This window comes from Tachyglossus aculeatus, chromosome 3 (genome assembly GCF_015852505.1).
Source record: "Tachyglossus aculeatus isolate mTacAcu1 chromosome 3, mTacAcu1.pri, whole genome shotgun sequence".
Classification (NCBI taxonomy): Eukaryota; Metazoa; Chordata; class Mammalia; order Monotremata; family Tachyglossidae; genus Tachyglossus; species Tachyglossus aculeatus.
Genome location: NC_052068.1, coordinates 65,131,807 through 65,159,551, shown reverse-complemented (window position 1 = coordinate 65,159,551; position 27,745 = coordinate 65,131,807). Strand labels below are relative to the sequence as shown.

General features: G+C 49.5%; 1 protein-coding gene across 4 annotated transcripts in view; it reads right to left on the bottom strand.

Moving 5' to 3' along the window:
• Window positions 1–27,745, bottom strand: part of CDH23 (cadherin related 23) — a 425,144-nt gene that overhangs the window by 184,289 nt on the left and 213,110 nt on the right. For all 4 annotated transcript variants that reach the window (XM_038744221.1, XM_038744217.1, XM_038744218.1 and 1 more), the window contains exons 11-13: window positions 26,705–26,893; window positions 6,151–6,300; window positions 3,848–4,006 (exon numbers count right to left, since the gene is read on the bottom strand). In XM_038744221.1, the coding sequence (XP_038600149.1) occupies window positions 3,848–4,006; window positions 6,151–6,300; window positions 26,705–26,893 (498 nt within the window). The remainder of the gene's footprint in view (window positions 1–3,847; window positions 4,007–6,150; window positions 6,301–26,704; window positions 26,894–27,745) is intronic.

Genomic DNA, 27,745 nt, shown 5'->3' with positions numbered 1-27,745 from the left:
AGCACTTACTATGTGCCAGACACTGTACTAAGTACTAGAGTGGAGACAAGCTAATCAGAGTGGACACAGTCCATGTCCCAGACTTAATCCCCATTTTACACATGAGGGAATTGAGGCACGTAAATGTTAAGTGACTTGCCCATGATCACACAGCAGACAGGTGGCAGAACTGGGAGTTTGGGCCGTTGGGGATTTTGGCTAGTGGCTGGAGGAGTCTAGGGCCCCCAGACTATTAGGGGCTGACTGCATAGAGGTTTCCAGAGTCCCTGGACTGGATCAGAGCCTTCAGGAACCCACCCCAAACTCAGCTGAAACTCGAGGTGGCTTCAGCCCACCCCAGCCTCTGGCAAGGATGTCCCCACTATAGCCATCCTGGTCCAGATCTCTCCAGGACCTCTGTGGCCTAGAGTGAGTACTCCAAGTTCCTCCCACCTCCTCGGTCTCCCTCAAACCACCATGGAGTCTGAAGATGCTGGGGAGCCCACCCAGCAACCAGCCTCCTTGCAAACTGACCTGCTTCTCTAAGCGTTCCTTATCTGCAGCAGCAGGAACTGGTGGGGTTAGGAGAGGGGTAGAAAAGGAAGAAGGGAGGACAGGAGAAGGAGACTTTGGCTTTAAACTAAATCCAGGCAACATCAATACCTTGACCTAGGTCTTCCACTGGGCTATCCCCAAATCCTCTGCCCTCTTGCGCCCCACTGTCTGGCACCCAATCAGTCCCATACAGCTTCAAGACAGGAGAACAAAAACTCTAATCATCCCTCTACAGTCTGGGGCCCCTGACCTTCTCACCCCTGTTCCAGCAGAAAGGTCAATGTCAAATCAAAGTTTCCACTTCCTCCCAGAGATGCTAAAATCTGGAGGGGAAATATGTCCCTCCAACTCCTCCCTGAATTCTCCGGCTCCCACTGAGTGTAATTTATTTTAATATCTGTCTCTCCCTGTAGACTTGTAAGCTCCTTGTGGGCAGGAACTGTGTCTACCAACTATATTGTGTTGTACTCTTCCAAGTGCTCTGCACACAGTAAGCACTGAAGAAATACCACTGATTGATAGATTGATCGAGTGGGCCATCGCCCTTTTCAATCTTTGCTCTTTGTACAGCAATGTCCCTGTCCTATGATCATGTCCAGGGATTTTAGAGGATCCAAGTTTTGGTGACCTATACAAAGCAGCATGGCTTAGTGGAAAGCATGGGCTTGGGAGTCAAAGGTCATGGATTTGAGGATCTGCCACTTATCAGCTGTGTGACTTTGGGTAAGTCACTTAACTTCTTTGTGCCTCAGTTACCTCATCTGTAAAATGGGGATTAAGACTGTGAGCCCTACATGTGACAATCTGATTACCTTGTATCTACCCCAGTGCTTAGAACAGTGCTTGTCACACAGTAAGTGCTGAACAAATACCATCATTATCACCCTCTCCTACAGACCTATAGGCTCCCAGGACCAGGCATGGAGGATTCCTAGATTGACCAGCTCTCCCTCCTCTTTCTCTCTCCCCTCTAATAACCTCTGGAAGCTTCCCCACGTTGGCCTTGGGAAATCAGAGAGTTAGGGGTAAATCCTTGGAAACTGAAGGGAAAGGATCCAGGGAAAGGGAAGGGAAAAAGAAAGAAACAGGGGGAAAGACTTTTTCTCCTGAAACTGAAGCTCTGGGAGTAAGTGGACTTTCAAGGGTGGGTTGGAAAGGGATTGCGCAAATTGAAAGGCTCCAAGAGACCTCCTGAGAGCCAGAGACCTGAGGAGAGGCAACAGGCCCTGATGACCAGGACCTGAAGGACTCCCAAGGGTCTGCCTGTCTTTTCTTTCCTTTGCAAGAAAAGGAACAGGGGTGGAGGCAGGGCAGGCTCAGTTGGCATCCAGGGTGGCCTGGGCAGCCGCTGATTGACTTCCAGCCCCAGAAGGAAGATGGGGGACCCAGGGACTGGTGATTGCCACAGCTTTGTTGTTTTGAGGCTGATGGGTGGACGAGCGAAACATCTGTTTGAAATATTAATAACTGTCAGATGGGAAGCGCTTGCGGGCTCAATACCATTTCCCACCATCTGTCTGGAGAGTAAACACAGTTTGTACCATGGGCTCGGGTGGGGGGCTGGCAGTGTTTTCCTTCCTCAGCTCTAAATCGGGGGGACAGGGTGCCTGTGCCCTTGGATGGGCACAGCAGGAGAGCCAGCACCAAGGAGATGGGCTCGGAGTACTCAACCTGGGTGGGAAAGACACAATTTTTGGTGCGGGTATACAGACTTCTCGGGGAACCCTGATCTTTTTGGGATCCCTCCTTGGTGACTCCTGACCTCAGCATGGTCCACCTTACCATGGGAGCCTGGGTTGGGGCTGCCATCCTTGGCCATCATCCTTGCCAACACTGTTGTCATCATCACCATCCTCCCCATTCATTCATTCAATCATTTAATCATATTTATTGAGCGCTTATTGGGTGCAGAGCACTGTCCTAAGTGCTTGGAAAGTAAAATTCGGCAACAGAGACAATCCCTACCCAACAATGGGATCACGATACAAAAGTCTCACATTCCCCAACCCACCATGCCACAACCTTGGCATTACCCTAGACTCCGCTCTCTCTTGCAGCCCACATGTTCATCCTGTCACCAAATGCTTTTCGTTCTTTCTTCACATCATATCCAGAATCTACCCCATCTCCATCCAAACTGCCACCACATTGATCCAAGCACTGGTCGTAACCCACCTCGACTAGTGCATTGCCTCCTTGCTGACCTACCTGCCTCCTCTCTATCCCAACTCCAGTCCATGCTTCACTCCGCTGCCTGGATCATTTTTCTACAAAATCGTTCAGGCCATGTTTCCCCCCTCTTCAAGAAACTCCAGTGGTTGCTCATCCACTTCTGCATTCAACAGAAACTCCTTACCATTGGATTTAAGGCACTCAGTCAGTTCTTTCCCTCCTGTCTTTCCCTGCTCCTCTCCCACTACTCCCCAGCCTGCATACTTTTCTCCTCTCATACCTTCTCGCTTTGCCTCATTCTCATTTCTCTCTCTCAGTTGATCCCTTACCCACATTCACATCCAGCCAATGTACTACTCGCCCCATCCTTGAAGCCCTTCTGAGTGCACATCTTCAGAAGGCCTTCCTGATTAATCCATTATATTCTTACCCTATTTCCCCCAACTTCTGCTACTTCATATTTCCACCTCAGCATTTTTGAGGCAACTATGCAACTGGGTATTCAACTTTCAGGCTCCCATAGCATTTATGTTCAGATCTTTATACTCTGTTGCTGCCCTCTACCTGTAAATTATTTTCACTTCTGTCTCCCCTTGAGGGCAAGGATTGTGACTTATTACTCTACTGAACTCTTCCAAGCACTTCACTGTCACTCTGGGCTCATCCCTTCAGCAGTGGGCCCTGTTGAGAGGGATGGGCACTACCTTAACACACGGCCCACTGCTGAGTGATTGGGGTGGGGCAGGAGCAGTTGGGAAGGTGAGGCAGGCTGATTTAATTCCCCTGGGCTAGGCCAGGTGAGAGCCAGCAGCATTACTGTATGCTCTGATCATGGTAGGGTGGTCAATCAATATCAATGAATCAATCATATCTATTGAGCACTTACTGTGTGCAGAGCACTATACTAAACACTTGGAAAAATACAACTTAACAGAGTTGATAGAGATGCTTCCTGCCCGTAATGAACTTACAGTCTAGAGGATGAGCTTAAAGTTTAGAGGATTGATACTACTGATCAATCGATTAGCTGATTGATTGGAACCATATATGCGAAGGTCCTGAGGGTATCTTAAGGTCCAGCAGCCCCACAGTGGGACAGTGGGAGAGGGGATGCAGGGGCTGGGATGGCACGCTGACTTACCAGGACCCTTAGGACTGTGGTCCCCACGGTGACATTCTCAAAGAGGCTGACATTGTAGAGCGGCTGGCTGAAGATGGGGCGGTTGTCATTCTCATTGATGAGGGTGATCTTGACCCGGGCGAAGCCCACGTGGTCAGGCACACTCTCGTTGGCAAAAAGCTGAGCGGTAAGAGAAAGTTGGAAGGCAGGGTTGGGAATCTGGACTCCCAGAGGCAGGATGAGAAAACTTTCCCGTGGCACACCCCTCCCTTTGGACAGGGCTCTGGGCCTTCCCCACACTCCTGCCCCACCACACTCTCCCCTCTTTCCTTGGGGCACTTTCTCCTCCTCTTCCCCCATCAAGCCCTGAGCCTGCTCTCTGACTGGCCTCACCCAGCCAACCTCTGCTCATCTCCAAAGCTTTGTCACTTAGCAAAGGAGGGCTGGGGGGTTTCTTCCCCTAAAACTCCATGGGCCTGGCTTTACCCTCACTGCCAACATAGCTGAGAAGCAGCATGGCCTAGTGGGTAGAGTATAGCCCTGGGAGTCAGAAAGACCTGTGTTCTAATCTCAGCTTTGCCACTTCTCCGCTGCGTGACCTTGGGCAAATCACTTTTTACTTCTCTGTGCCTCAGTTTATCTCATCTGTAAAATGGGGATTGAGACTGGTAGGCCCATGTGGGAGAGGGACTAGGTTCAACACTATTTCCTTGTATCCACACCAGCATTTATTCATTCAATCATATGTACTGAGTGCTTAGTGTGTGCAGAGCACTATACTAAGCGCTTGAGAAGTACAAATCGGAAATATTTAGAGATGGTCCCTATCCAACAATGGGCTCACAGTCTAGAAAGGGGAGACAGACAACAAAACGAATCAGTTTTATTACAGTGCCTGGCACTTAGCAAGCATTTATTATTATTGTTATTATTATTAGTTGAGATCCTCTTGGGGGAGCCAGAATGCGGGATGGGATGGCGGCTGGGAAAGTGGTTGTGCTTACTGCACTGGGCTGAAGCCACTGAATACCATGATGCTGGGGCCAACTGAGCCTGAAAAACATGCCCAGTCTGTCTCCCCCTTCTAGACTGTGAGCCCTTTGTTGGGTAGGGATTGTCTCTATATGTTGCCAACTTGTACTTCCCAAGTGCTTAGTATAGTGCTCTGCACACTGTAAGTGCTCAATAAGTATGATTGAATGAATGAATGAATGAATGAATGAATACTTCACTGTCACCAGGACTCACTGTTTCAGTAGCCTTCCAGTGGCCCCAGTTTGGGGGGTCAGGTGTTGCCAAACATAGGGGTGAGAGCAATTGGGGGACCCAGTGGACTGATTTCATTCTTCCAGGCCAGGACAGGGGTAGGCCAGCACCGCTTTCAGCAGGTGGTGAATTTGTTATTCTAAACTTTAAGGCAAGCTGGGGCATCCATGCAGAGTACCCTCTCTTGCTTGCCCTACTGAGCCCTGCTCTGTATGGCGGCCCTGGCTGTTCCTCTATGTTCCTTGAGCAGCCACTGCTGGACCTCCGGCTCTGCCAGGCTTTGTTGCAAAGCAGCAGTGTGGTGCTGCTGAGCAAGTAGGATTGTGGTTCTGGGCAGGACTCATGCTGGAGTGGGACAGTGAGGTGCCGGCCTGGCAGACACTGGGCCCCAATCAGGCTACTTGCCTGGCAGGTGCATTTAAACCCAGGTTTTACATTTTGAAAACCTTTCTCAGTCCCTGAGGGAGGTAGAATAGAAGGAGAGGGGAAGGGATTACGGAGAAATATGTGCTTGATCCAAGGATCCTGTAACAGACTCTATTTTGGAAGGGGGAGAGGAAAATCACGATTTCATTTTCTTTCCACATTTTGAGGTGGTGGCTCGTGGGGTCTGAGACTGGGAGTTCAGGAAATGGGGAGCTGCTCTGCCCTCCCTGAGTGACCTTACTGACCATCTCTAACACTCTGCCCGGTGGGTCCCACGTGCTCCCCTGGCCGGGATCTGGCTGCAGATCTGCCCACTGGTCTACCCGCTACTCTGCCCATGGCACTGCCCAAGACTTTGCCCTCAGCTCTGCCTGCAGCTCAGCCCAATTTCCCAGGATCCCTCCAACACTGCCAGCCAGAAGCCCTCTTCACCAGAGCCTAGGGCCAGAATCCTCGGGTCTGTCCTGCTCAGCCAAGCTCATTCTACCCATCCCACTGAGACACCCGGGACCACTGCTCCCCACTCCCTAGGGACCCGAATTCACTCCCAGAGTGTCGGGGTCTCCACTCAGACAAGGCCGAGAGGAAACTGGAGAGGGAGGTTTGGGCAGGGAGGAGGTGGGGATACTCACAGAAAAGTCATAGCGGGAGATGGTCTCATAGTCTAGCGGCACAGCCACGCGCACCCGGATGTCGGCCTTCCCCTGGATGGAGGTGGGGGAGATGATGAAGTGGCTGGAGTTGTTGCCCACCAGGTAGACCTCGAACATGCTGTTCAGACCCTGCAGGGACAGACACCAAAATCACACAATCCCATTAGGGGCCACGCTGAGGCTCAGAGGAGGAGATCATATGAGGGTCACAGCAGCTGGACTGGAAAAGCCGATGAGGGAGGAAAGGTGGGTTTGGGGGTGAGGGGTGGGAGAGTGACAACTAGGGTACACCTCAATCATGGGAAAGGCAGCCTACAAGGAGAGAGAATAGCCACAAGAAGACAAACATCAACTAGTGGAAAGAGCATGGGATTGGGAATCAGAGGACCTGGGTTCTAATCCCAGATCTGCTAATGTCTGCTGTGTGACCTTGGGCAAGTCACTTAATTTATCTGTACCTTAGGTACCTCATCTCTGAGTCCTATGTTGGACAGAACTGCATCTGACCTGATTGTCTTGTATCTACCCAAGCATTTACCTGGCACATAGAAAGTGTTCAACAAATACCTAAAAAAAAGAGAGAGGAACCAGGCAGGGATCCAGAAAAATATCCATATCCATATCTATATCCTTTTATAGATGAGTCTGTAGCCAGACACAGTCTGCTTCTCTCAGCCTTGAACTGGGAGAAGAGGTCTGGAGGGTAGATCATACCTAGACAGGAAAACAGAGTTTGTCTGGACATCTTCTAGACTATGAGCCCATTGTTGGGTAGGGACCATCTCTATATGTTGCCAACTTGTACTTCCCAAGTGCTTAGTATAATGCTCTGCACACAGTAAGCGCTCAATAAATACGATTGAATGAATGAATGAATGAATGAATCTTCCCCTCTAGATTGTGAGCTCACTGTTGGCAGGGAATATGTCTATTTATTATTATACTGTACTCTCCCAAGATCTTAATATAGTGCTTCGTATACAGTAAGCACTCAGTGAATACGATTGAACGAATGAATGAATAAGTTATGTCTATGGGAACCAGAGAACCTTGGCACTGCCTCCCCCTGACTTGGGCTAGACCATGGGCCTTGTAGTGCCAGAGTTGAGTGAAGGAAGGGTGTGGATATAGCTCAACTGGCCTTCTCCACTTTCCCAGTGCCAGCCTTAAATGCTGGGTTGGGTGGGAAGCCTGGCAGTGCCATCTCTGAGCTCGGTGGGTAGTGAAACAGCTCTGTTCATCAGCTTGCATAGCTCAAGGATCCAAATGTATAATCCAGCACCTTTCATGAAATGTTCATCATGCAATGGACTTAGTCTGCTGGTCTCCCTCTTGGCCAATGGGGGAACTGAGGCCATTGATGGGGCTCAGCCCAGGACTCCACCCAGGGCAGTTACACCCCTGCCATCTAGCACCTGCCTACCTGCCTTCAGAGCAAGCCCTGCCAGGCCTCCTCCTTCCTCCGTCTCTCAGAGAGAGCTCTGCCATGGATGGAATGGCAGAAAGAGTAGCATCTGACCTCCATGGTCCATGCCCAGCTCAGGATTTCTGAACATCATTTCCTATGCTTCCTGGGGAGCCTCTTCCTGTCATTGGGGTGGGGAGAGATTGAGACACTTCATGGCAAGCCTCCCTGACACCTTCCTGTGCTGTGACCCAGGCCAGGCCATGATGGCAAAGCACTGGAAATCCACTAGAGCTATTTTCAATTTTCCCAGGTGGCGGGCTCTCCCCTGGGGAAGGAGGGGATCAATTAAATGCCCGAAGGGACACTAATAGCTAAAGGCATCTGAGCATGACAACTCCCAGCCAGTGTCCCAGAAGACAGTCGCCCAACTTCTCTCCCCACAAACTAACCTTCCCTTGTGGAAGGAGAAGACAGCTGAGGAAACCTGCCAGGCCTGCTGGAGGGTCTCCCCAGCTCAGCAGGAAGCTGCAAGCAGGGAGGAGAGAAGCAGAGAGCTCGTCCACCCAAAGATTTCCTGAACACCCAGTGGCCTGTCTTTGGACAGGATGGTTCAAAGCCAACTCCCTGACTGAGACCCCTTCCCACCTTATATCTTCCCTCCTTCCCCAAATTTCCCATGAGCTGTCTGTTCCTGTCTTGTCTTTCAGGGGCAGGGAGGGGAGAGAAAGAGAGATTGAGAGACCTGGACTCCTTCCCACCTTTCATCCCCCCTCTCTAAATTTCCCATGAGCTGTCTGTTTCAGGCTTTTCTTTCAGGGATAGGGAGGGGATAGAAAGAGAGACTGAGACCCAGTGAGCCCCATGTGGAACAGCCTGAGTCTGTTGGGGATATAATGGATTTACCTCAGTGTTTTGGACAGTGCTTGGCATGTAGTAAGTGCTTACCATGATGTTGTTGATGATGATAGTGATGATGACAATGAGAGAGAGAAAGAGAGCACACAAGTGAAGAAAAACCAAGAGGGAGCCAGTGAAAATCATGGAAGGAGACAGAGAGGAGCCAGTTTCTGAATGACCCTGCCCCCGTCTTCTTCATTAATATCACAGCAAGGAAGAAGCAGGTGCAGAAGGCAATCCAACATCACCAGAGTGGATGCGCAGAGCCCTGATCTGAGTGCCTAGTGTGTGCAGAGCCTTGTCCTAAACCCTGACTGTGTGCAGAGCCCTGTCCTTAACCCCTACTGTGTGCAGAGAGCCCTGAACTGTGTGCCTAGTGTGTGCAGAACCCTGTCCTTACTCCTGACTCTGCAGAGCCCTGAACTGAGTGCTTAGTGTGTGCAGAACACCACTATCCTTAACCCTGACAATATGCAGAATCCTGAACGTGAGTGCCTAGCGTATGCAGGGCCCTGCCTTTAACTCCAACTGTGTGCAGAGGCGTGAACTCAGTGCCTAGTGTGTGCTGAGCCCTATTTTTAACCCCAACATTCATTCATTCATTCATTCAATTGTATTTATTGAGCACTTACTATGTGCAGAGCACTGTACTAAGCGCTTGGGAAGTACAAGTTGGCAACATACACCTACTGTGTGCAGACTCCTTGTCTGAACAGTGCCCTGGATTAGGTGCAGATGCTTGGCAACAGATGAAAGGGAACAACCTCATAATCCCCCAGAATAACCTCCCTGCCAATGAGTACCCTCTCACCCTACAGTTCAGCCTGGAATGACGGCTGTGACCCCTCTTCCCCATTCACCCTTTTTGCCGCCCATCTCCAGCCTCCAAACCTGCTTAAGCCCTCTTCTCCCCAAAGCAGCGCAAACCTGGTTGTCCTCCTCCATGGGGTTACTCTTGTTGGGACGGTGAGGCATGGTGGTTAGGATATCTCATTTAGCCCCACAGGGCAGAGCCACAGGAAGAAGAAGGGGTTGAAAAATCAGAGTCCCAGGAAGGTTAAGCAATCTGTCCAAGATCACACAGCAAAGTGAGAATGGCTGCACCCCATCTTCCCAGTGCATTCTCTTATATATTGGACTCCAATAATGATAATAATGGCATTTGTTAAGTGCTTACTATGTGCAAAGCACTGTTCTAAGCTCTGGGGAGGATACAAGGTGATCAGGTTGTTCCACGTGGAGTTTACAGTCTTAATCCCCACTTTACAGATGAGGGAACTGAGGCACAGAGAAGTTAAGTGACTTGCCCAAAGTCACACAGCTGACAATTGGCGGAGCTGGGATTAGTACCCATGACCTCTGACTCCCAAGCCCGTGCTCTATCCACTGAGCCACGCTGGTTCTCTAATAATAATGATAAAAATAACAATAACAACAAATAATAATAATAATAAATGAGAATAACATAATGATAATAATTATGGTGCTTACTATGAGCCAAGTACTGTCCTAAGCACTCGGGTAGATACAAGTTAGTCAGGTTGGACACAGTTCCTGTCCCACATAGGGCTCACACTCTTAATCCCCATTTTACAGATGAGGTAACTGAGGACCAGAGAAGTGAAATGATTTGCTCAAGGTCACACAGCAGACATGTGGCAGAGCTGGGATTAGAATCCCTGACCTTCTGACTCCCAGGCTGTGCTCTATCCACTAAGCCATGCTGCTTAGAGGGAGGGCCTTAGGGGCCCCATTCCAATTTGGAGCCTATTCCGGGGGCTGTTGGTGATTGCCATGTGCATAATGGGGAGGTGCTGGACTGGCCCCTGGATCTGATGTGGGGCTATTTTGTCAGGAAGGGAGATAAAGAGGAACTTCAAAAGGAGCCCCAGCATGTGTGGAAAGGAGCCGGGTGGATTAAATTTCCATCCAGCCAGGAGAGCGGATGGGGCTGTTGATATCTGCCATCCCTAATTACCAGCACTCCAGTATCTCTATCTCACCATGGGAGGCTTGGGACCGGGTAGTCTGCACTGGGCCCTGCGGGAAGACCCGTTGCCGCTCTGCCAGCTTTGTCTTCATTCATTTATTTATATAGAATCAACTCAAATGAAACGGCCCCCGCTCCACCCGATCCCTTCTCCCCACCCTGTGGTCCTGTCCCCGGCTGGCTCTCCTCTGCCTGACCATCTGGAGAGGACGGATCTCAGACTCTGACAGGGCATACTCACCATTCACCCTCTGCTATGAGGGCCTGCCTGCCCCTCGGTTCAATCCCTGCCCAGATCCAGACCCGCAGTGGCCGAGAGTGAGGCCCCCCTTCTCTTCCCACACCCACCCCACCCCGGGCTCCCTCCCTGATCACGGAGGGCAGAACTAGCCCAGGCAGCTTGGGAGGAATCTCAGTTCCCTGCTGGACTGGGCAGCTGATTGGAGTCCACAAGCTGCACCTGCCCGAATGCACAGAGGAAACGGAGGCTGGGCCTGGTGGACACTTCTCCTATCCTGCTGCTCTGCCCTGCTCTGCATAGTGGATAAAACACAGGACTGGGAGCCACAAGGACCTGAGTCTGCTGTGCACCCTTAGGCAAGTCACTTCACTTCTCTATGCCCCAGTTACTTCAGCGGGGATTAATTCTGTGAGCTCCATGTGGGACAGGGACTGCATCCAACCTGATAACTTTATATCTATCCCAGCACTTAGAACAGTGCTTGGCACACAGTTGCACTTAACAAATACTATCACTATTACCCTATCCTGCCTTTGCCCACATCTCCCAGGCTAGTCGGCACTATGGCCCTCTCCATCCCACAGCTCTCACAGTCCCACACTTGGACTGAGCATGTCTCTCCATGCTTCAATCCAGTATCCCCCTCTGGACACCGGCCCAGTCCTCATCTGACAGTTTCTATTCAACCCAAACTGGGGGCCAGTCCAAAAGCAGGGAGTGTATGGGCAGGAGCTTGGATGGGGGCAGGCCAGAAGCTTTAAGGGGCAGGCCATGGGTCACCCTCTATTAACAGAGTGAGGCAGAGGTCCTGCCCTTGAGGACGGGCAGGTTGTACACTGCCTATTGGGGGTCTGGACCTGGATAAATGGTGCCAAGACACTTTGCTTGTGAGGTTTCAAATTGCTGAGCAGCCAGCAGACTCCTGGACAAATTTGGGACAGTCTGGTAAGAGTAACATCCTCGTGGAACTGAGGCTTCCATGACCCCTCCACTACCTTACAAAAAACAAACATCTCCAACTGCCTTTCCATAGATTCATGCTGTTGGCTCTAGGAGATGGTTAGCCCTCAGTGGGAAAAAGTGGCTCAGAGAGGGTTGGAGGCTTCCCCAAAGCCACACAGCCCATCCAAGCTGGGCCTAGGGAGCAGGGCAAGTCTTGCTCATTACCCCTCTGCACTAAGTGCTGAGTCTCAGTCCTCCCCTTCCCCCCACACTTACACCTCATAACCAAATTGGTACAGCCAGGGAAATGGCCCAGACCCTCTCCACCCTTGTTCAGGAGAGAGATAACAGAGAGGGTGGAGGGACTAGAAGGGTCATTGAGGAGCTGGGGAGAGAACAGAGGAAGCCCAAGAAAAGACCCAAACTGTCAGAGGGGGCCAAGGATCAGGGGATTCGAAGGAAGGGTTGGCAAGGAGACCTAGCCAGTCAAACCCAGCTCATCAGCAAGGAAATCCAGGGTCCCAAGATGGCAGCTGGGATCTGGCTCATGCAGACCACCCTGCCCTTGGCTGGACCCTTCCCCTTAGGCACCTATCTGAAAGTCCCATAGTGGAGGGGAGGTAGTGTCGAGGGAAAAAGATGGGCTGCTGCCATCACCTTGTCCCATGGGGAGTCTCCTCTCGAACCTCCCATCCATCTTCCAGCAGGGTGAAGAAAATCAAACTCCAGACAATGCAAGTAGTCTGTATCTCCCCATCCTCTGCTCCACTTAATTGCAGCCCAATCAGGCATGCTGAGTGACCATGGTGAGGGAGGGGGAAGGGGAGGCCTCTGCTCTCACTCTCTCCCAGCCTGTTGTCTCTGCCAGCACCCTCTCTCTCCTGTTCTCTCTCCCAGTCTGCTCTCTCTTTTGCTCCTAGCCTGCTCTCTCGTCCCACGCTCTCTCCTGACCTGCTCTCTCCTGTCCCATTTTCTCTCTGGACCCACTCTTTCTCCCAACCTGTTCTCTCCTGCTTTATCTCCTGGCCTGCTCACTCACACACACAGACACACACACTCTCTCTCTCTCTCTCCCCTGGCCTGCTTTCTATTCCACTGCTCCTAAGCGCTCTCTATCCACTCTTTCCTGCAGCTCCTGGCCTACTCTGTCTTCTAGCCTGCTCTCTCTCCCATCCCACTCTCTCCTCCATCTGGTCTTTTTCCTTCTCTCTCCACTCTCTCTCACACTTCCTAGCCCACTGTCTTTCTTGCTCCCCCTCCCAGCTTGCTCTCTCCTCTGCACTCACCTCAGCAAGAGGCTTCTGAAAAAGCCAATGAATGAGGAACTTGGATCTAACCCCTGTTATCACTTAATATTCACACCACCCTCAGCCCCCCAGCATTTCTGTATGTATCTGTCATTTATTTATATTATTGCCTATCTCTCCCTCTAGACTGTAAGTATATTATCAGCAGAGAACTCTTGTTTTGTACCCTTCCAAGCACTTAATAGGATGTTCTGCATACAACAAGTGCTCAGTGTATACCCTTGATTGATGCAGAATCTGGCCTGCTCAGGGCTGGGGCAACAGACTTCAGCTGAGCCTCATACTGAGCACGAATGCTGGTAGCAGGACCACTTCTGGGAGCCTGAAAGGACATTCCCAATTAGGTGTCCAGCAGCCACTTGCCCATCCCCCATGCTCAGCCAGCATCTCTGGGGAGTCTAGCTGGGAAAAGTGGATTTTCCAGCCTCCCTGGATCATGACCTCCCAGTGCTCCCACACCTCTCAACAACACTTCTCAGAGTTACCCTCTGCTCTTACATCCTCCCTTCTCCCTTCCATCCTTGCTCCTCCCCCAGCCTCTCCTGCCTGCCTCTTCTCTTCCCCCTCCTCGCCGTTTCCCCCAGGTTATCTGCTGAATTCCACACACGCATCCACAGACGGGATCAATCTGAGGCTGCCTTGCCTTCAGCTTATCTCTGCTCCAAATGATTGATTTTCCCTCTTTAAGAGTAATTTGCTGGTGAATTCCATGTATTGCAAAAACCCCTGTGAAACCTAATTCAATCCGATTGGCAGTTAGCTCTTTTGGGAACGAATACTGGAGAGCCGTCAATTTTAGAGCATGTATGCGTGTATTATATTTCTAACGTGAACTGGATAGAGAATGGAGCCAGGCTGGACAGATATGAAGGGAGTGGACGAGATGAACATGGAATTGTTGTTCGCCCAGGCCCAGCACTTCAAGGTCAGTCAGCATCTACTGGTGATTGGAAGTAGCAGACTCCAGGCAAATGAAAAGAAAGAGCAAATGATAAAAAGGAGAATCCATTCCCCCCTGGAGCTGGGCAGAACAAACTATCCGCAGTTTTAAGAGGAGTTTGGATCAAGTCATGGGTGAGTGGTTTATAATGCGTTCTTGAGGTGGAAAATGATATTTATTGAACACTTGCTGTGGGCAGAGCACTGGACTGAACATTGGGTAGAGTGCGATGGAATGATTGATTGATTGACTGATGGAAAGTTAGGGGTGCTGGGTGGTCCACCCCAAACCATGAAGTGCACGTTCAGAAGACTGCCATCATTATAATAATGGCACTTAATTAAGCACTTATGCTGTACTTAGTGCTGGGGTAGATAAGAAATTTTCAGGTTAGACACAGCCCTAGATCCTGGAGGAGGAAACTGAGGCACAGAGCGGGTAAGTGACTTGTCCAATGAGAACCTGCAGGCAAGGGACAGAGTAGGACTAGAATCCAGATCTTCTGACTTCCAGTCCCATGGACTTTCAGTCCCATGCTTGGTCCTCTAGACCACACTGCCACCCCATCATTCCTCCCAGTGGTCAGCAGACCTAGTCAGAGGCAGGGCTCTGGGTTCTGACCAATGAAACACGGCTGTTCATGACCTCTGCGTCAGCCTCCTCTCTGATCTCTGATCCTCCTGTCTCTCCCCACTTCAGTCTATACTTTACTCTGCTGCCCGGATTATCTTTGTACAGAAAAGCTCTGGGCATGTTACTCCCGTCCTCAAAAATCTCCAATGGCTGCCTGTCAACCTACGAATCAAGCAGAAGCACTTCACTCTCAGCTTCAAGGCTCTCCATCACCTTGCCCCCTCCTACCTCACTCCCTTCTCTCCTTCTCCAGCCCAGCCCGCACTCTCCACTCCTCTGTCACTAACCTCCTCACTGTGCCTTGTTCTCGCCTGTCCCACTGTCGACCCCCAGCCAATGTCCTTCCCCTGGCCTGGAATGCCCTCCCTCCACACATCCGCCAAGGTATCTCTCTTCCTCCTTTCAAAGCTCTACTGAGAGCACACCTCCTCCAGGAGGCCTTCCCAGACTGAGCCCCCTTTTTCCTCTCCTCCTCCCCATCCCCCCTTGCCCTACCTCCTTCCCCTCCCCACAGCACCTGTATATATTTGTGCAGATTTATTACTCTATTTTACTTGTACATACTTACTATTCTATTTATTTTGTTGATGATGTGCATATTGCTATAATACTATTTGTTTTGACGATTTTGACACCTGTCTATATGTTTTGTTTTGTTGTCTGTCTCCCCCTTCTAGACTGTGAGCCCGTTGTTGGGTAGGGACCGTCTCTATATGTTGTCGACTTGTACTTCCCAAGCACTTAGTACAGTGCTCTGTACACAGTAAGCGCTCAATAAATATGATTGAATGAATGAATGGCCTGTGGTATTTACATGACCCAGATCCTCACGGGCATGGGCCTGACAGTCCAACCAGGACTTCCATGACCCTGAGCCCTTCAGAAGCTTATTTGTACACGTTTGCTAGCGGCTGGAACCAAGAAGAACAGGGACTGGATCACTGAAGGCTCTTGGCTTCCCTCTTTGCAGCAGACCAAAAGTGGGACTGGAAGCAAGTTGGTGTATCGGGTCTGGTCTGGGCTGCAATAGGCCCTGCTAGTGGAGATGCAGAAGGGCGATTTGGAACCAAAGAAGCACGGTCCTCCTACCGCTCAATCCTTGGCTCTCTGCCAGGTGAAAACGATTTCCCTGCTCCCACTGAGACAGAAAAATGAACAGCAGAGCAAAGGGATAGAAATGCCTCATGGAGATCAGGAGAGGAGGAAGGGGGGCTAGCAGGCTGAGACTCACTGCTTTTCATTCAGCTAGAAGCAGCATGGTCTACTGGAAAGAGCATGAGCCGCTGTATCAGGAGACCTGGGTTCTAGTCTCTGCTCTGCCACTTGTCTGCTGTGGGAATTTGGGCAAGTCACTTAACTTCTCTCAGTTCCTTCAAATGTAAAATAGGGGTTAAGACTGTGAGCATCATATGGGACATGGAATGTGTCCAAACTGATTAACTTATATCTACTCCAGCGCTTAGTACAGCACCAAGCACGTAGGAAGTGCTTATCAAATACCATTACAAACAAGCCAGGACCTTCCTCCTGAGGATTTCACATCTCCTTAGGAGGTGGGTTTATCTAGCCTCAGATCCCCAAGGTAGCAGGGAGCTGGGACAGCTGAAGAGTTGACAAAAGCTTGGCCAAAGGCCAAGAGAGCCCAGAGAATAGGACCCTGTTTCTGGCCCTGCCTCTGACTGGCTGTGTAGCCTCAGGTAGTTTGCACACCCTCTCTAGGCCATATTAGGTCTCACTTTAAAATAGAAGTGGAAGGGAATGAATGGTTCAAACTACATAGGGCTGATACAGTGATACAGTCTTCTAGACTGTGAGCCCACCTTCTAGACTGTGAGCCCACTGTTGGGTAGGGACCGTCTCTATATGTTGCCAACTTGTACTTCCCAAGAGCTTAGTACAGTGCTCTGTACACAGTAAGCGCTCAATAAATACGATTGATTGATTGATTGATGGAAACAGTCAGAGAAGCTAGTAAATCTGACTAAATAAACCAATCAGTGGTATCTATTGCATGCTTACTGTGTGCAGAGCACTGTACTAAAGACTCCCAGAGGGACTGGAGCCCTTTGGTGGAGAGGAGCAGTGTGGCCTAGTGAGGAGCAGCATAGCTTAGCAGGTAGAACACAGGCCAGGGAGTCAGAATGACCTGGGTTTTAGGCCCGGCTCTGCCACTTGTCTGCTGTGTGACTGTGGGCAAGTCACTTAACTTCTCTGTGCCTCAGTTACCTCATCTGTAAAATGGGAATTAAGACTGTAAACCCTATGTGGGACAAACACTGTGTCCAACCTGATTATCTTGCATCTACCCCAGCGCTTAGTACATTGCTTGGCACATGGTAAGTGCTTAACAAATACAGTGCTTAACAAATACCATTTAAAATAAAAAGCCTGAGAAGGGAGGGATTGGAGAATCAAGAATCAAGAAGATGTGGGCAGGGCAAACACCGATTTGATATTCACCAGATCCCACACACCTAAAGATGTGGGGGTCACCCACTGAAGCTTTAAGGTGAAAAACTAACAAATGAAACATACCTTCACCCAGTAGATGTGAGTGTATAGAATTATTTCGGAAACACTCAGCAGGTTCAAGCAGGGTAGCTGTGTTCATGGTTATACGGAAAGCCAGGAATGTGGAAAGGTTAGGGATGTTAGATGCTCTGCCCTCAACTAAGGGTGGGTAGGCCAGGCTTCTTCTGACATTCTGGGACCTCTGGCCTAGATAGGGCCCTTGCCTGGTAGGACTATGGGTTTGGCCGCAGAAGGCCTGGGTTGGGGTCTGATGTTCTTGGGAGGAGAGCTGCATGGCCTAGTGGAAAGAGCCCGGGCCAGGGAGCCAGAGGACCTGGGTTCTAATCCCAGCTCTGCCACTTGTCTGTTTGTGACCTTGGGCAAGTCACTTCATTTCTCTGTGCCTGAGTTCCCTCATCTGTAAAATGGAGATTAAGACAGTGAGCCCCACGTGGACATGGACTGCATCCAACCTGATCGGCTTGTTTCTGCCCTAGGAATTAGTGCAGTGCTTGGCACATAGTAAGCACTTAATGGATACCATTAAAGAGCGAGGTTATTTGGAGTAAAATGTGATGAGGAGGTAAAGGGTGGGTGAGCAGCAGAACGCTGCAGAATGTCTTTGAGTTTTTGACTCCAAAAGATTTGCATTAAAAAAATGATTTTGCCTGCCTTCTTGCCTTCCTTCCCTGCTTCCTGCATTCATTTGTTCATTTATTCTTCCATCCATTCACTGTGATGTCAAATTCCTCCCACTTCCTGCTTCTTTGCCCTCACATCCTGGCCTGGCTGGTGAAAGTCAGGGTTGGCCACTGTGTGGTCAGCCCTGGGGCTCTCCTGAGTGGCAGGGAGGGTTAGGATTGTGGGAAGGTAAGGAGATTTGGGGGCACGGGTACAGGCAGAAGAGAAGATGTATATCCCACACCCTCCCTCTCCTCCAAGCAGCGCCAGCTCCTTAGGGGTGAGAGGGAAATTGCCACCTTGGAATTGGCAAGGTAGTGATTTTATCTCCACAGTTTCTAACCAGAATAGGCAGGGACAGGTGGATGGGAGCTGGAAGTGAAGCCAGGATGAAGGCTTCTTGACTGGGCCTCTGCCAGTAGCGGTAGCAATGGCAGTGACCACAAGGGCAGTAGTAGTGTTCTGTGTTGATCCCCTCCTGAATACAAGGCACTATTTTACTAAGTTCTTGGGGAAGCATAACAGGTGTTCAAGATGTATTCTCTGCCCACAAGAAGGGGGAGGCAGACATAAAACTACTTACAAAATGTGGAAAGAAAATTAATAAATTCTACTGTATGCTTAGTACAGTGCTCTGTTCATAGTAAGTGCTCAGTAAATGTCACTGATGATGATAAATTAAACAGTCAATCGTATATCTATATATACACAAGTGTTGAGAATGGATGTGAATCTTTAAGAGTTAGAGGTAGCTTTTGTGTGGATTCAACTTGGGGTGTTAGGAATGGGTCAGGGGAGCTTGTTGGGGGAGATGGGATTTTAGGAATACTGAAAGTGGGAAGGCTTATGACTTTATTGATGTCTGTCTCCCTGCTGCCTTTAGAGTGTGAGCTCATCGTGAGCAGGGAATGTCACTGTTTATTGCTGTACTGTACTTTCCCAAGCACTTAGTACATTGTTCTGCACACAGTAAGAGCTTAATACAATTGAATGAATGAATGAATGAATGATAGCATGGTGCAGTGAATACAGCATGGGCCTGGAGGTCAGAAGATCATGGGTTCTGATCCTGGCTCTTCCACTTAATAATAATAATAATAACAATAATAATAGTAACAATTATGGAACTTGTTGAGTGCTTACTTTGTGCCAAGCACTGTTCTAAGCACTGGGGTAGATACAAGTTAATTAGGTTGGACACAGTCATTCTTCCACATGGGGCTCACATTCTTAATTCCAATTTTGCAGATGAGGGAACTGAGGCCCAGAGAAGTTAAGTGACTTGCCCAAGGTCACACAGCAGACATGAGGCAGAACCAGGATTAGAATCCAGGACCTTCTGATTTTCAAGCACATGCTCTATTTACTAAGCCATGCTGCTTCTCACTTGTTGCTTGCCACTTGTAAGTGTGACCTTGGTTGGACAAGTCACTTCACTTCTCTGTGACTCAGTTACCTGATCTGTAAAATGGGGATTGAGACTGAGAACCCCACATGGGATAGGGACTGTGTCCAACACAATTTCCTTACACCCACCCTGGTGCTTAGTACAGTGCCTGGCAAATAGCAAATGCTTAACAAATATTATGATTATTTGATACAATTGTTGGGGGAATAGCATGGGGCTGGAGTCGAGAGAGATGGACTGGAGATGAGAAAGAGGATAGTGGGGTTTAATTATGAGGTGAGTTTGTGAGGAAGGAAGGAATGCCTACTTTGTGTATGGCCCTAGACTGGGCACTACTGTGTGCAAAACACTGCATTGAGTGTCTAAAGAGTTGAGGGTCAACCATCGAGCAGTGGGTGGCCTTGGAAGTGGGCACCTCTTCCTGAGGCAATGGTCTGCCTTTTTTCTAGACTGTAAGCTCACTATGGGCAAGGAAAGTATTGATTAATTTTATTGTATTGTACTTTCCCAAGTCCTTAATAGAGTGCTCTGCACATAGTAATTGCTCAATAAATATGACTGACTGACAGACTGAATGAATAAATACCATTGATCGATCTCTGAGCAGGCTGGGGCCAAGCAAGCCAGAAACCCTTCTGAGAATCAGTTAAGAAATTCAGCACTGTGAGAAGCAGCATGGTTTAATGGATAGATCACGTGCCTGGAAATCAGAGGACCTGAGTTCTAGTCCCTGCTCCACCACTTGTCTACTGTGTGACCTTGGGCAAGGCACTTCACTTCTCTGGGCCTCAGTTACCTGATCTGGAAAATGGGGATTAAGACTGTGAGCCCCACATGGGACATGGACTGTGTCCAACCTGATTAACTTGTATCTACTCCAACACTTAGAACAGTATCTGGCACATAATAAGTGCTTAACAAATACCATCCAAAAAATTCATTCATCCTGCATCTCCCTGAGGGGATGAGTAATGGTAGGGGGATGGGGTGGGTGCACAGATTCAGATGGGCTTTGGGATGACTCAGCCAGTGGCAGGGAGTGGAGGCAGTCATGGGTTATGTGCTGGGGGCCTCGGGGGAAGGGGAGAGCACTGGATGAAGGCCTGGAGTGTTGGCTCATAAGGCCTGTGCAGCTTAACATACCCATTAACGATCTGGAGCATGACATCTGGAGCATGTTAATTATGTTTCCAGACAAGGTTAAATTAAGAGGTGTTTTAAACACAAGTGAGGCCACAGAATAATCTCTGGGGATTTGGGGAGTTCAGGGAGACAGGCAGTAAGAACAAAAGCCTACACAACCCCCAATAAAATAATAATAATAATACATGATAATAGTCAAAGACATCTGTGGAAACATGAATGTGAAAAGCTGTTGGTGGGATTCTCACAGTTTCCTCCTCAGCTGTCCCAGAGATGGAGCCTGTTTGTAAGACAAGGTGGCTGCAGCAGGTATTTCTTCCAGTTGGAAACTGCAGGCAAATAGTCCCTTGCCTTCTAGTCCAGTCTTGGGGACTGGTGAAGAATGGGATGCTGGGAGAGGATGGGCTGGTGAGAATGTTCTGTGGCCTGTATTTGCAAGGCTGGGCTAAACAGATTCCCTGGTGGGTGCCAGTTTATGAGTTCTAATCTTGATTCTTGGGTTCTCGGAGCCCCCCTCAGATCCCTTCCTCTTCTCATTCCTGGGATGCTGTGAGGGGTGGGGAATACACAGGATCCTGGTGTCCCGGCCTCGCCGATGCTTTGGGACCAGAGTTGTGATCTGCAAGACCTAGGAGTGATCAAGGATGTAGGGAAGTGAAGATAGGCCAGAGGCCCCGTGATCTGAGGTGAGATGATGAGTTCTTTGGATGCTCAGGAAAGAAACCCACACAGCCTGGCCCTGCTCAGCCCCTGCTGCTGGGGAAAAGAGCCTAGAGAAGAGGAACTAGAGGTAGGGTCACTCTGCGGACAGATTGAGCTGAGGGTAAAAATGCCGGTAGACCCCGTGACATGAACACTGGATGGCTGCATATCGGCACTGAGTGACAGAAAGGGTAGGGATGCATGTGGAATGGAAGATGAGATTGGAGGATAAAAATAAAGGCCAGAATTGCTCCTTTGAATTCTCAGGTGTAAGAAAGGAATAAAAAACCAAGAAAATAGCATTTCTGAATTTGTCTTTTTATCCTCCTCCAATTCTCGCCCTTTCTTTTTGTAGTGGGTGATTCTCCTGCGGAAGCCTGGTGAGTGTATCTCTGTTCTCACTGTGCCCCACAAACAAATGAATTGTGTCATCCCGGCCATGAGGTGAGGTGGCACGCAAATGGCTTTTGCCAGATGTGTCCCTGTTCACCTCTGAGGCAGAAGAGGCTCCTTCCCTCTCAGTCCCCACCCCGGCCCCCAACACTGCCTCCTGACCTCTTTGCCCCAAATCCAATCCTCCCTCCTGGAACGCCTGAGCCTGCTGGAGAGGGAGTGACCCTTCGGTGGACACCCCCACTCTCAGGATGGATCCCACCCCTGTCTATTGCACATCGAAGACATATATTTCCCAGGCAGAAATGAAGCCCTAGAGGTCATCAGGTCCATTCCCAGGCATTGAAGTGGGAGTGTTCCAATTTAATTTTCCAAGACACTTGGAGGAGGAAATTCTCCAGTCTCTCCTCGGGACCCATTCTAGGACATTATTATTATAACAATCATAATAATTAACTGTATTATTACAATTGTGGTTGTTAAGCAATTACTATGTGCCTAATTGTGAACTAAGCACAGGATAGAAACAAGATAATCAGTTCAAACACACTTTCTGTCCCACATGGGCCTCCCATATGGGTGGGAGATCAGATATTGAATCCCTACTTTACAAATGAGGAACCTGAGGCACAGAGAAGATCAGTGACTTGGCCAAGGTCACACAGCAGGCAAGTGGCAAAGCTGGGATTAAATCTAGGTTGTCTGACTCCCAGTTCTGTGCTCTCACTGTCACTATGTGGTTCCCCACGACTAACACAAGCCTCTCCTGCTGCAGCACAAGTCCATGGCTTCTTGCTCTGCTCACTGTATATTAATGACACAGGGTGAGAATGCAGGCAAGCAGTTACAGTGACCTTGTGTCTCTCCACATGAATACATCCAATGCATTTGGGGTGCCTCAGAACAAGAAAGGGGAAGCGGTGACCTAATGCCTTAGCCATTAGGTTAACAAATACACACACTTACACACACACCTGCATGTGCACAGCAGTGACCCTTGGTTTTGCTGCAGGGGCCAGCGGGGAGGCAGAATTGTGTGTGTGTGTGTGTGTGTGTGTGTGTGTGTGTGTGTGTGTGTGTGTGTGTGTGTGTGTGTGTGTTGTGCATTTGTGCTAGGTGCCCTGTCAAAAGGGAGTCCTAGGTTGTAGGGTTCAGAGAAGCAGATCAATGTAGCAGGAGTGCCACAGCAGGATCAAAAGCTCCATGGCCTCCCTCGAAGCGTTAGTTAGAGAGCTGATGACCCTTCCCCTGGGGTACCCCCCAATCCTATGTGCAGGACTAAAGGAAATGGGCTGACGCTGCCTCGGAAGAAAGGTGGAGTAGGAGGCTCCCTCAAGCTGGTTCAGCCATTCCCACTAGATAGAATTATGGAATAGGGACACAGATCCCTGGAAATGAAGGTCTGGAGTACCAAACCGGAGCCCCGAAGGCAGGAGCCCCTGGAGTTAGGGGAAAACGTACCACACATCTCGAGAATAGGGCCCATGTTTCCAGGTGGCGGGTCCTGTCTTGGGATTGCTCCCTTCAAAGCCTTTTGAAGACATGTCTCCTCCAAGAGGCCTTCCCTGATTAGGCTCTCCTTTCCTCTTCTCCCACTCCCTTCTTTATCACCCTGACTTGCTTCTTTTATTCATCCTCCCTTCCAGCCCCACAACACTTATGTACATATCTGTAATCTATTTATATTAATGTCTGTTTCCCCCCTCCAGACTGTAAACTCATTGTGGGCATGGAATGTGTCTACTTGTTATTATATTGTACGCTCCCAAGCGCTTAGTACATTGCTCTGCACACAGTAAGCTCTCAATAAATACGACTGACTGACTGTCCATTTGTTTGCCATCTGCCCCAGTTATAAATGGGCTGTCAGTCTCTCCCACTATCCCTGGAGGCATTTCTTTTACAGATCTCAGCCAAAGGAAGGCATTTCTGTTTTACAGATCTTAGCTGAAGGAAGGAATTGCTCCCGGTTCAGTAGGCTGTGGTCCGATGAGCAGATTAAGTGATCCAGGAGTTAGTGCCAATGGACAAACTGAAAGGTTTGCACATGCCACGCTGGGCCAGCCCAAGATCAATCCAGATCAGGGTCCAGTCTCTTGACAATAGCACTGGGTCACTTGGAGGAATCAGGTGATGATGATGGTGGGTGTTTAAGAGAGCAGACTGTAAGCTTGTTGTGGAAGCTGTTAATATTGTCATATTTTACTCTCCCACTGTACTCTTAGTGCAGTGCTCTACACACAGTAAGTGCTCAATAAATACTATTTTCTGACTGCCTGATTGAGTTAAGGCATAAGCCAATGCTCCCAAAGTTATCCTGCTCCATCGCTTACTTTCTCTCTCTCCAGGGCTAACTTTCTCTCCAGTATAGGCTACTTGTCTGTGAATTGATCCAAACTCTCTTGAAGCTGCTGATGTTTCTGGAGGACACAGCTCCTCGGCGAAGTGAATCTCATGTGCTCACCCCTGACTGAGCGAAGGAACAACCCTCTCCCCTCCTCCATCTGGAAAAAAGTGTACTTCAAGGAGAGGCAAAGCAGTCAAAAATGCATTAGTTCCACTTCCAGTTTCTTGCTGGGCCTAACACTGCCAATTTCTTTCAAGTCCTGGCCTGGGAGCCAATTTCCCAGCCGGGTTTACCACCTACTCATGGCCTCGCTTGACTGTAGCCCTGCTGTTCTGATTCTCAAGACTGCTGGGGGGACGAGGCCCTCCCAGCCAAGCTACAACCTCACCTCACCTGCTCCCGAGACAACCCCTAGGTCCTTTTCCCTCTGTCCCTGGTTGGACTGGCTAGTAGAGCGTTCTGCATCCTTGAGGCTGGGCACTATCTCCTGTTACCTTGTTTTGAGAGATCCACATAGGGCTCCTGTCCTACTTCCTGCCCCGCCTCCCATGCTGGCTCCATCCTGTACCCCCCTGGTGAAAGGTGCCCAGAATGGAGCACCAAAACAACATTTAGAAGGACTCAGTAAACTTCAACAGGTTCCATGGAAAAGACTCACCAGTTTCTAAGGAAGTGATGAAGCAGACAGAGTGTTCACATCTCACCTTAGCAGCTCAGTTGCCACAGAGCTTGGTCTCTGGATGTCAGTTGATGGACTGTGAAATTCCCCCTGGGGCCTGTTTCCCACTGGGTGAAGATGTAGTTCTATTTAGGGGCCGGCTAGGGAACTGGCAGGCCTGTCTTATGTACCCATCTCCATTACATGTGCAGACGATCTCATGGCCCTGGCCAACTTTGGGAACTGTCCTGGCCTTTCCCTGCCCTCACTACCCCATTCAGATCCCACTGCTGACCTTTACCCATCACCTCCACCATCCATTGCTACCCCTCTGGGAGGGCATATGCCTCAGAGGCCTGGGCATCCAAATATGGTCCTGCAGGAGGTGTGGTCAGGATTGAGCACCTGCTTCCCATGGCAGATCCTGGCTGGGGTTTGACTCTTCCCAGCCCAGTGGTCCTGGACTATTCTCTCAGCCCATATGACAGAGAACAACCTTTTCTGCCATTGGCTGGGTCCAGACAGCTATCCTGCTAGACCTGGTATAGTAAGTAGCCCCAAGAGATCTCCTTCCAGGCCCAACTTGGCATTTGGGCACTTTGGGAGACAGCAGGCAGGAGGCACAGGCTCAGACCCTCCTGGCTAGCTGGCAGGCAGTCAATCCCTCATTACCAGAAGCAGGGACAGGAACATACAGCATGGGTGCAGGCTCTGAGGGTATTGCATCATAACGGCTGTGGCAATAACCACCCCAAGGATCACCAACGGAAATGAGCAGCCTCCCAATTAAAGGGATCATTGGGAGGCTAGACTGTGAGCTCCCTGTGGTCATGGAATGTGTCTATCAACTTTAACTGTACACTCCCAATTGCTAAGCATAGTGCTCTGCATGCAATAATTGTTAAATCAGTCAATCAATCAGTGGTATTTACTGAGTATTAACTGTGGGCACAGAACTATACTAAATGTTTGGGAGAGTATGGTACAACAGATTTGGTAGGCATGTTCCATGCACACGAGCTTACATTATAGGGGTTCAGTAAATACCATTCAATCGATGGTATTTATTGAGTGCTTACTGTTGATCGATTGATAGAACACAGTGACCAGTCCAGACCCTCTGATGAGTGTTGGACCAAAGCCTCGGCCCTCAGCAGAGCTGGCCCCTGCCAGTCAAGAGTTTGGTAAGGGTGAAGGGCTTGGAAGGAGAACAGAGGCTGAAGAACATTGCTCAGAACCAGACATTCACTTGCTTGGAATGAGTCCATCCTAAGTGGAAGCTCTGGGATGGATTCATTGACTACTTGAGGCACCTTTAGGCAGCGGTGGGTTCAATGACCTCTTGAAATCCCTTTCTTCCACAACCAAGACAGGAAAGGGATTTGGGCATGAGGGCAGCAGTTAGAGCAAGGGAGTAAGCCTGGCACAATTTGTAGGAATCCAGCAGGAGTAATTGAAAAGAGTCTCCTCGGGGCCAGAAGCTTAATGGAATTCTTAGTGGAATAGTCAGGCCCAGATATCATAAATAGAAGTCTCGTTAACTGGTACAGTGAAAGAACCAGGGAAGCTGCAGGCAAAGGGCAGAGAGGAGGAGGAAAAGCAGGAGGAGGAGGAGAAGGAAGAAGAGACAAGGAGGAAGAGGAGGAGGAAGAGATGAGGAGGAGGAGGAGGAGGAGGATCTAGAGAAGGAGGAAGAGGAAGAGGAGAAAAAGAAGGAAGAGGATATGGTCAGGTGAAATGTCTTTTAAAGCACAGGTTCTGCCTTCTCCCAGGGCTACGTGGAAGAGGAAGGAGAGAAAAAATGAAGGTGAGAGAGAAAAGAGTAGAACAGTGAGTGTGGGATCAGAGTTATTAGGAATCTACCTTTGTGATCCATAGCGGGTTACTAACCTTGGGTGGAAATTGGAACCTCAGAGAAGTTAAGAGACTTGCCCAAGGGCACACAGTGAACCAGGGGCCAAGGAACTAGTAGGGACCAAGAAGTTTGGAAATGATTGTTAGAGGAGGGTGGGGTGGTGGGTGTGTGTGTGTGTGTGTGTGTGTGTGTGTGTGTGTGTGTGTGTGTGTGTGTGTGTGTGTGTGTGTGTGTAGTGAGCAGGGAATGTGTCTACCAACTCTGTTGTATTGTACTCACCCAAATGTTTAGTATAGTGTTCTGCACACTGTAAGCACTCAAAAATGCCATTAATGTTATGTGTGCATGTATGGGTGTATGCTCATGTGTGGTATATGAGTGTATGAGTGATCTGTGTATGCATATATTTGTGTGTATATATCTGTGTGTGGTACAAGAATGGGTAGATGTGTGTAGGCATATGTCCCCAACACTCACCTCATCCTTGTCCTGTACCTGGATGAAGAGGGGCAACGCAAAGCCCACCTGTGCCAGCTCCGGGATGGCCACACTGTACTCCGAGCTGTTAAATTCGGGGGCGTTGTCGTTGATGTCGATGACAAGGATGTTGAAGGAGGTGGTGACGGAGGCATCGGTTGGGCTGCGATCTTCATAGAGCTCCGTGGCCTGGGTGAGGAGTGGGAGGAATCGTTAGGCTGGGCTAGCTAGGGAGTGGGGCTGGGGAAAATGGGAAGCCTATGACATTTCAAAGACTTGGCAAAATGAGACCCTGTCAGTCCTAGGACAGCAAATCTTGACCAGAGAGCCAAATGGGGATGGGGAAGAGGGCACCTGTACTCCTGGCCTTTTGCCTTCCAGGGCTCCTGGCAGGAGGAATGAGGAAAGACCTTGTCTCAGTGATGACCAAGTGGCTGAGGGTTGGGCAGGGGCCCTCCCCAGGGTGGGGAAGGAGAGGAAGGAGGGTGTAGAACCCCTTGCCCTAAGGAAATCCTCCACACTCCATTCATTCATTCATTGTCAGTCAATTGTATTTATTGAATGCTTACTACATGCAGAGCACTGTACTAAATACTTGGAAGAGTACAATGCATTAATAAATGGACACATTTCCTGCCCACAATGAGTTTACAGTCTAGACTCTCCCACTCAGGTGGAAGACAGCAGAATGAGTGGGGCAGCTCCGGGTGACAATGGTTTTTTGAGAAGCAGCGTGGCCTAATGGATAGAGCATGGGCCTGAGAGTCAGAAAGTCATGGGTTCTAATCTTGGCTCTGCCACTTGTCTGCTGTGTGACGTTGGGCAAGTCACTTCACTTTTCTGAATCTTGGTTACCTCATCTGTAAAATGGGGATTGAAACTGTGAGCCCCATGTGGGATAATGACTGTGTCCAACCTGATTTGCTTGTATCCACCCCATTTCTAAGTAGAGTGCCTGGAACATAGTAAAGTGCTTCACAAATGCCACAATTGTTATCGTTATTATTTTTTATCAGTTGCAGGAGGTTCCGCAGAATGACC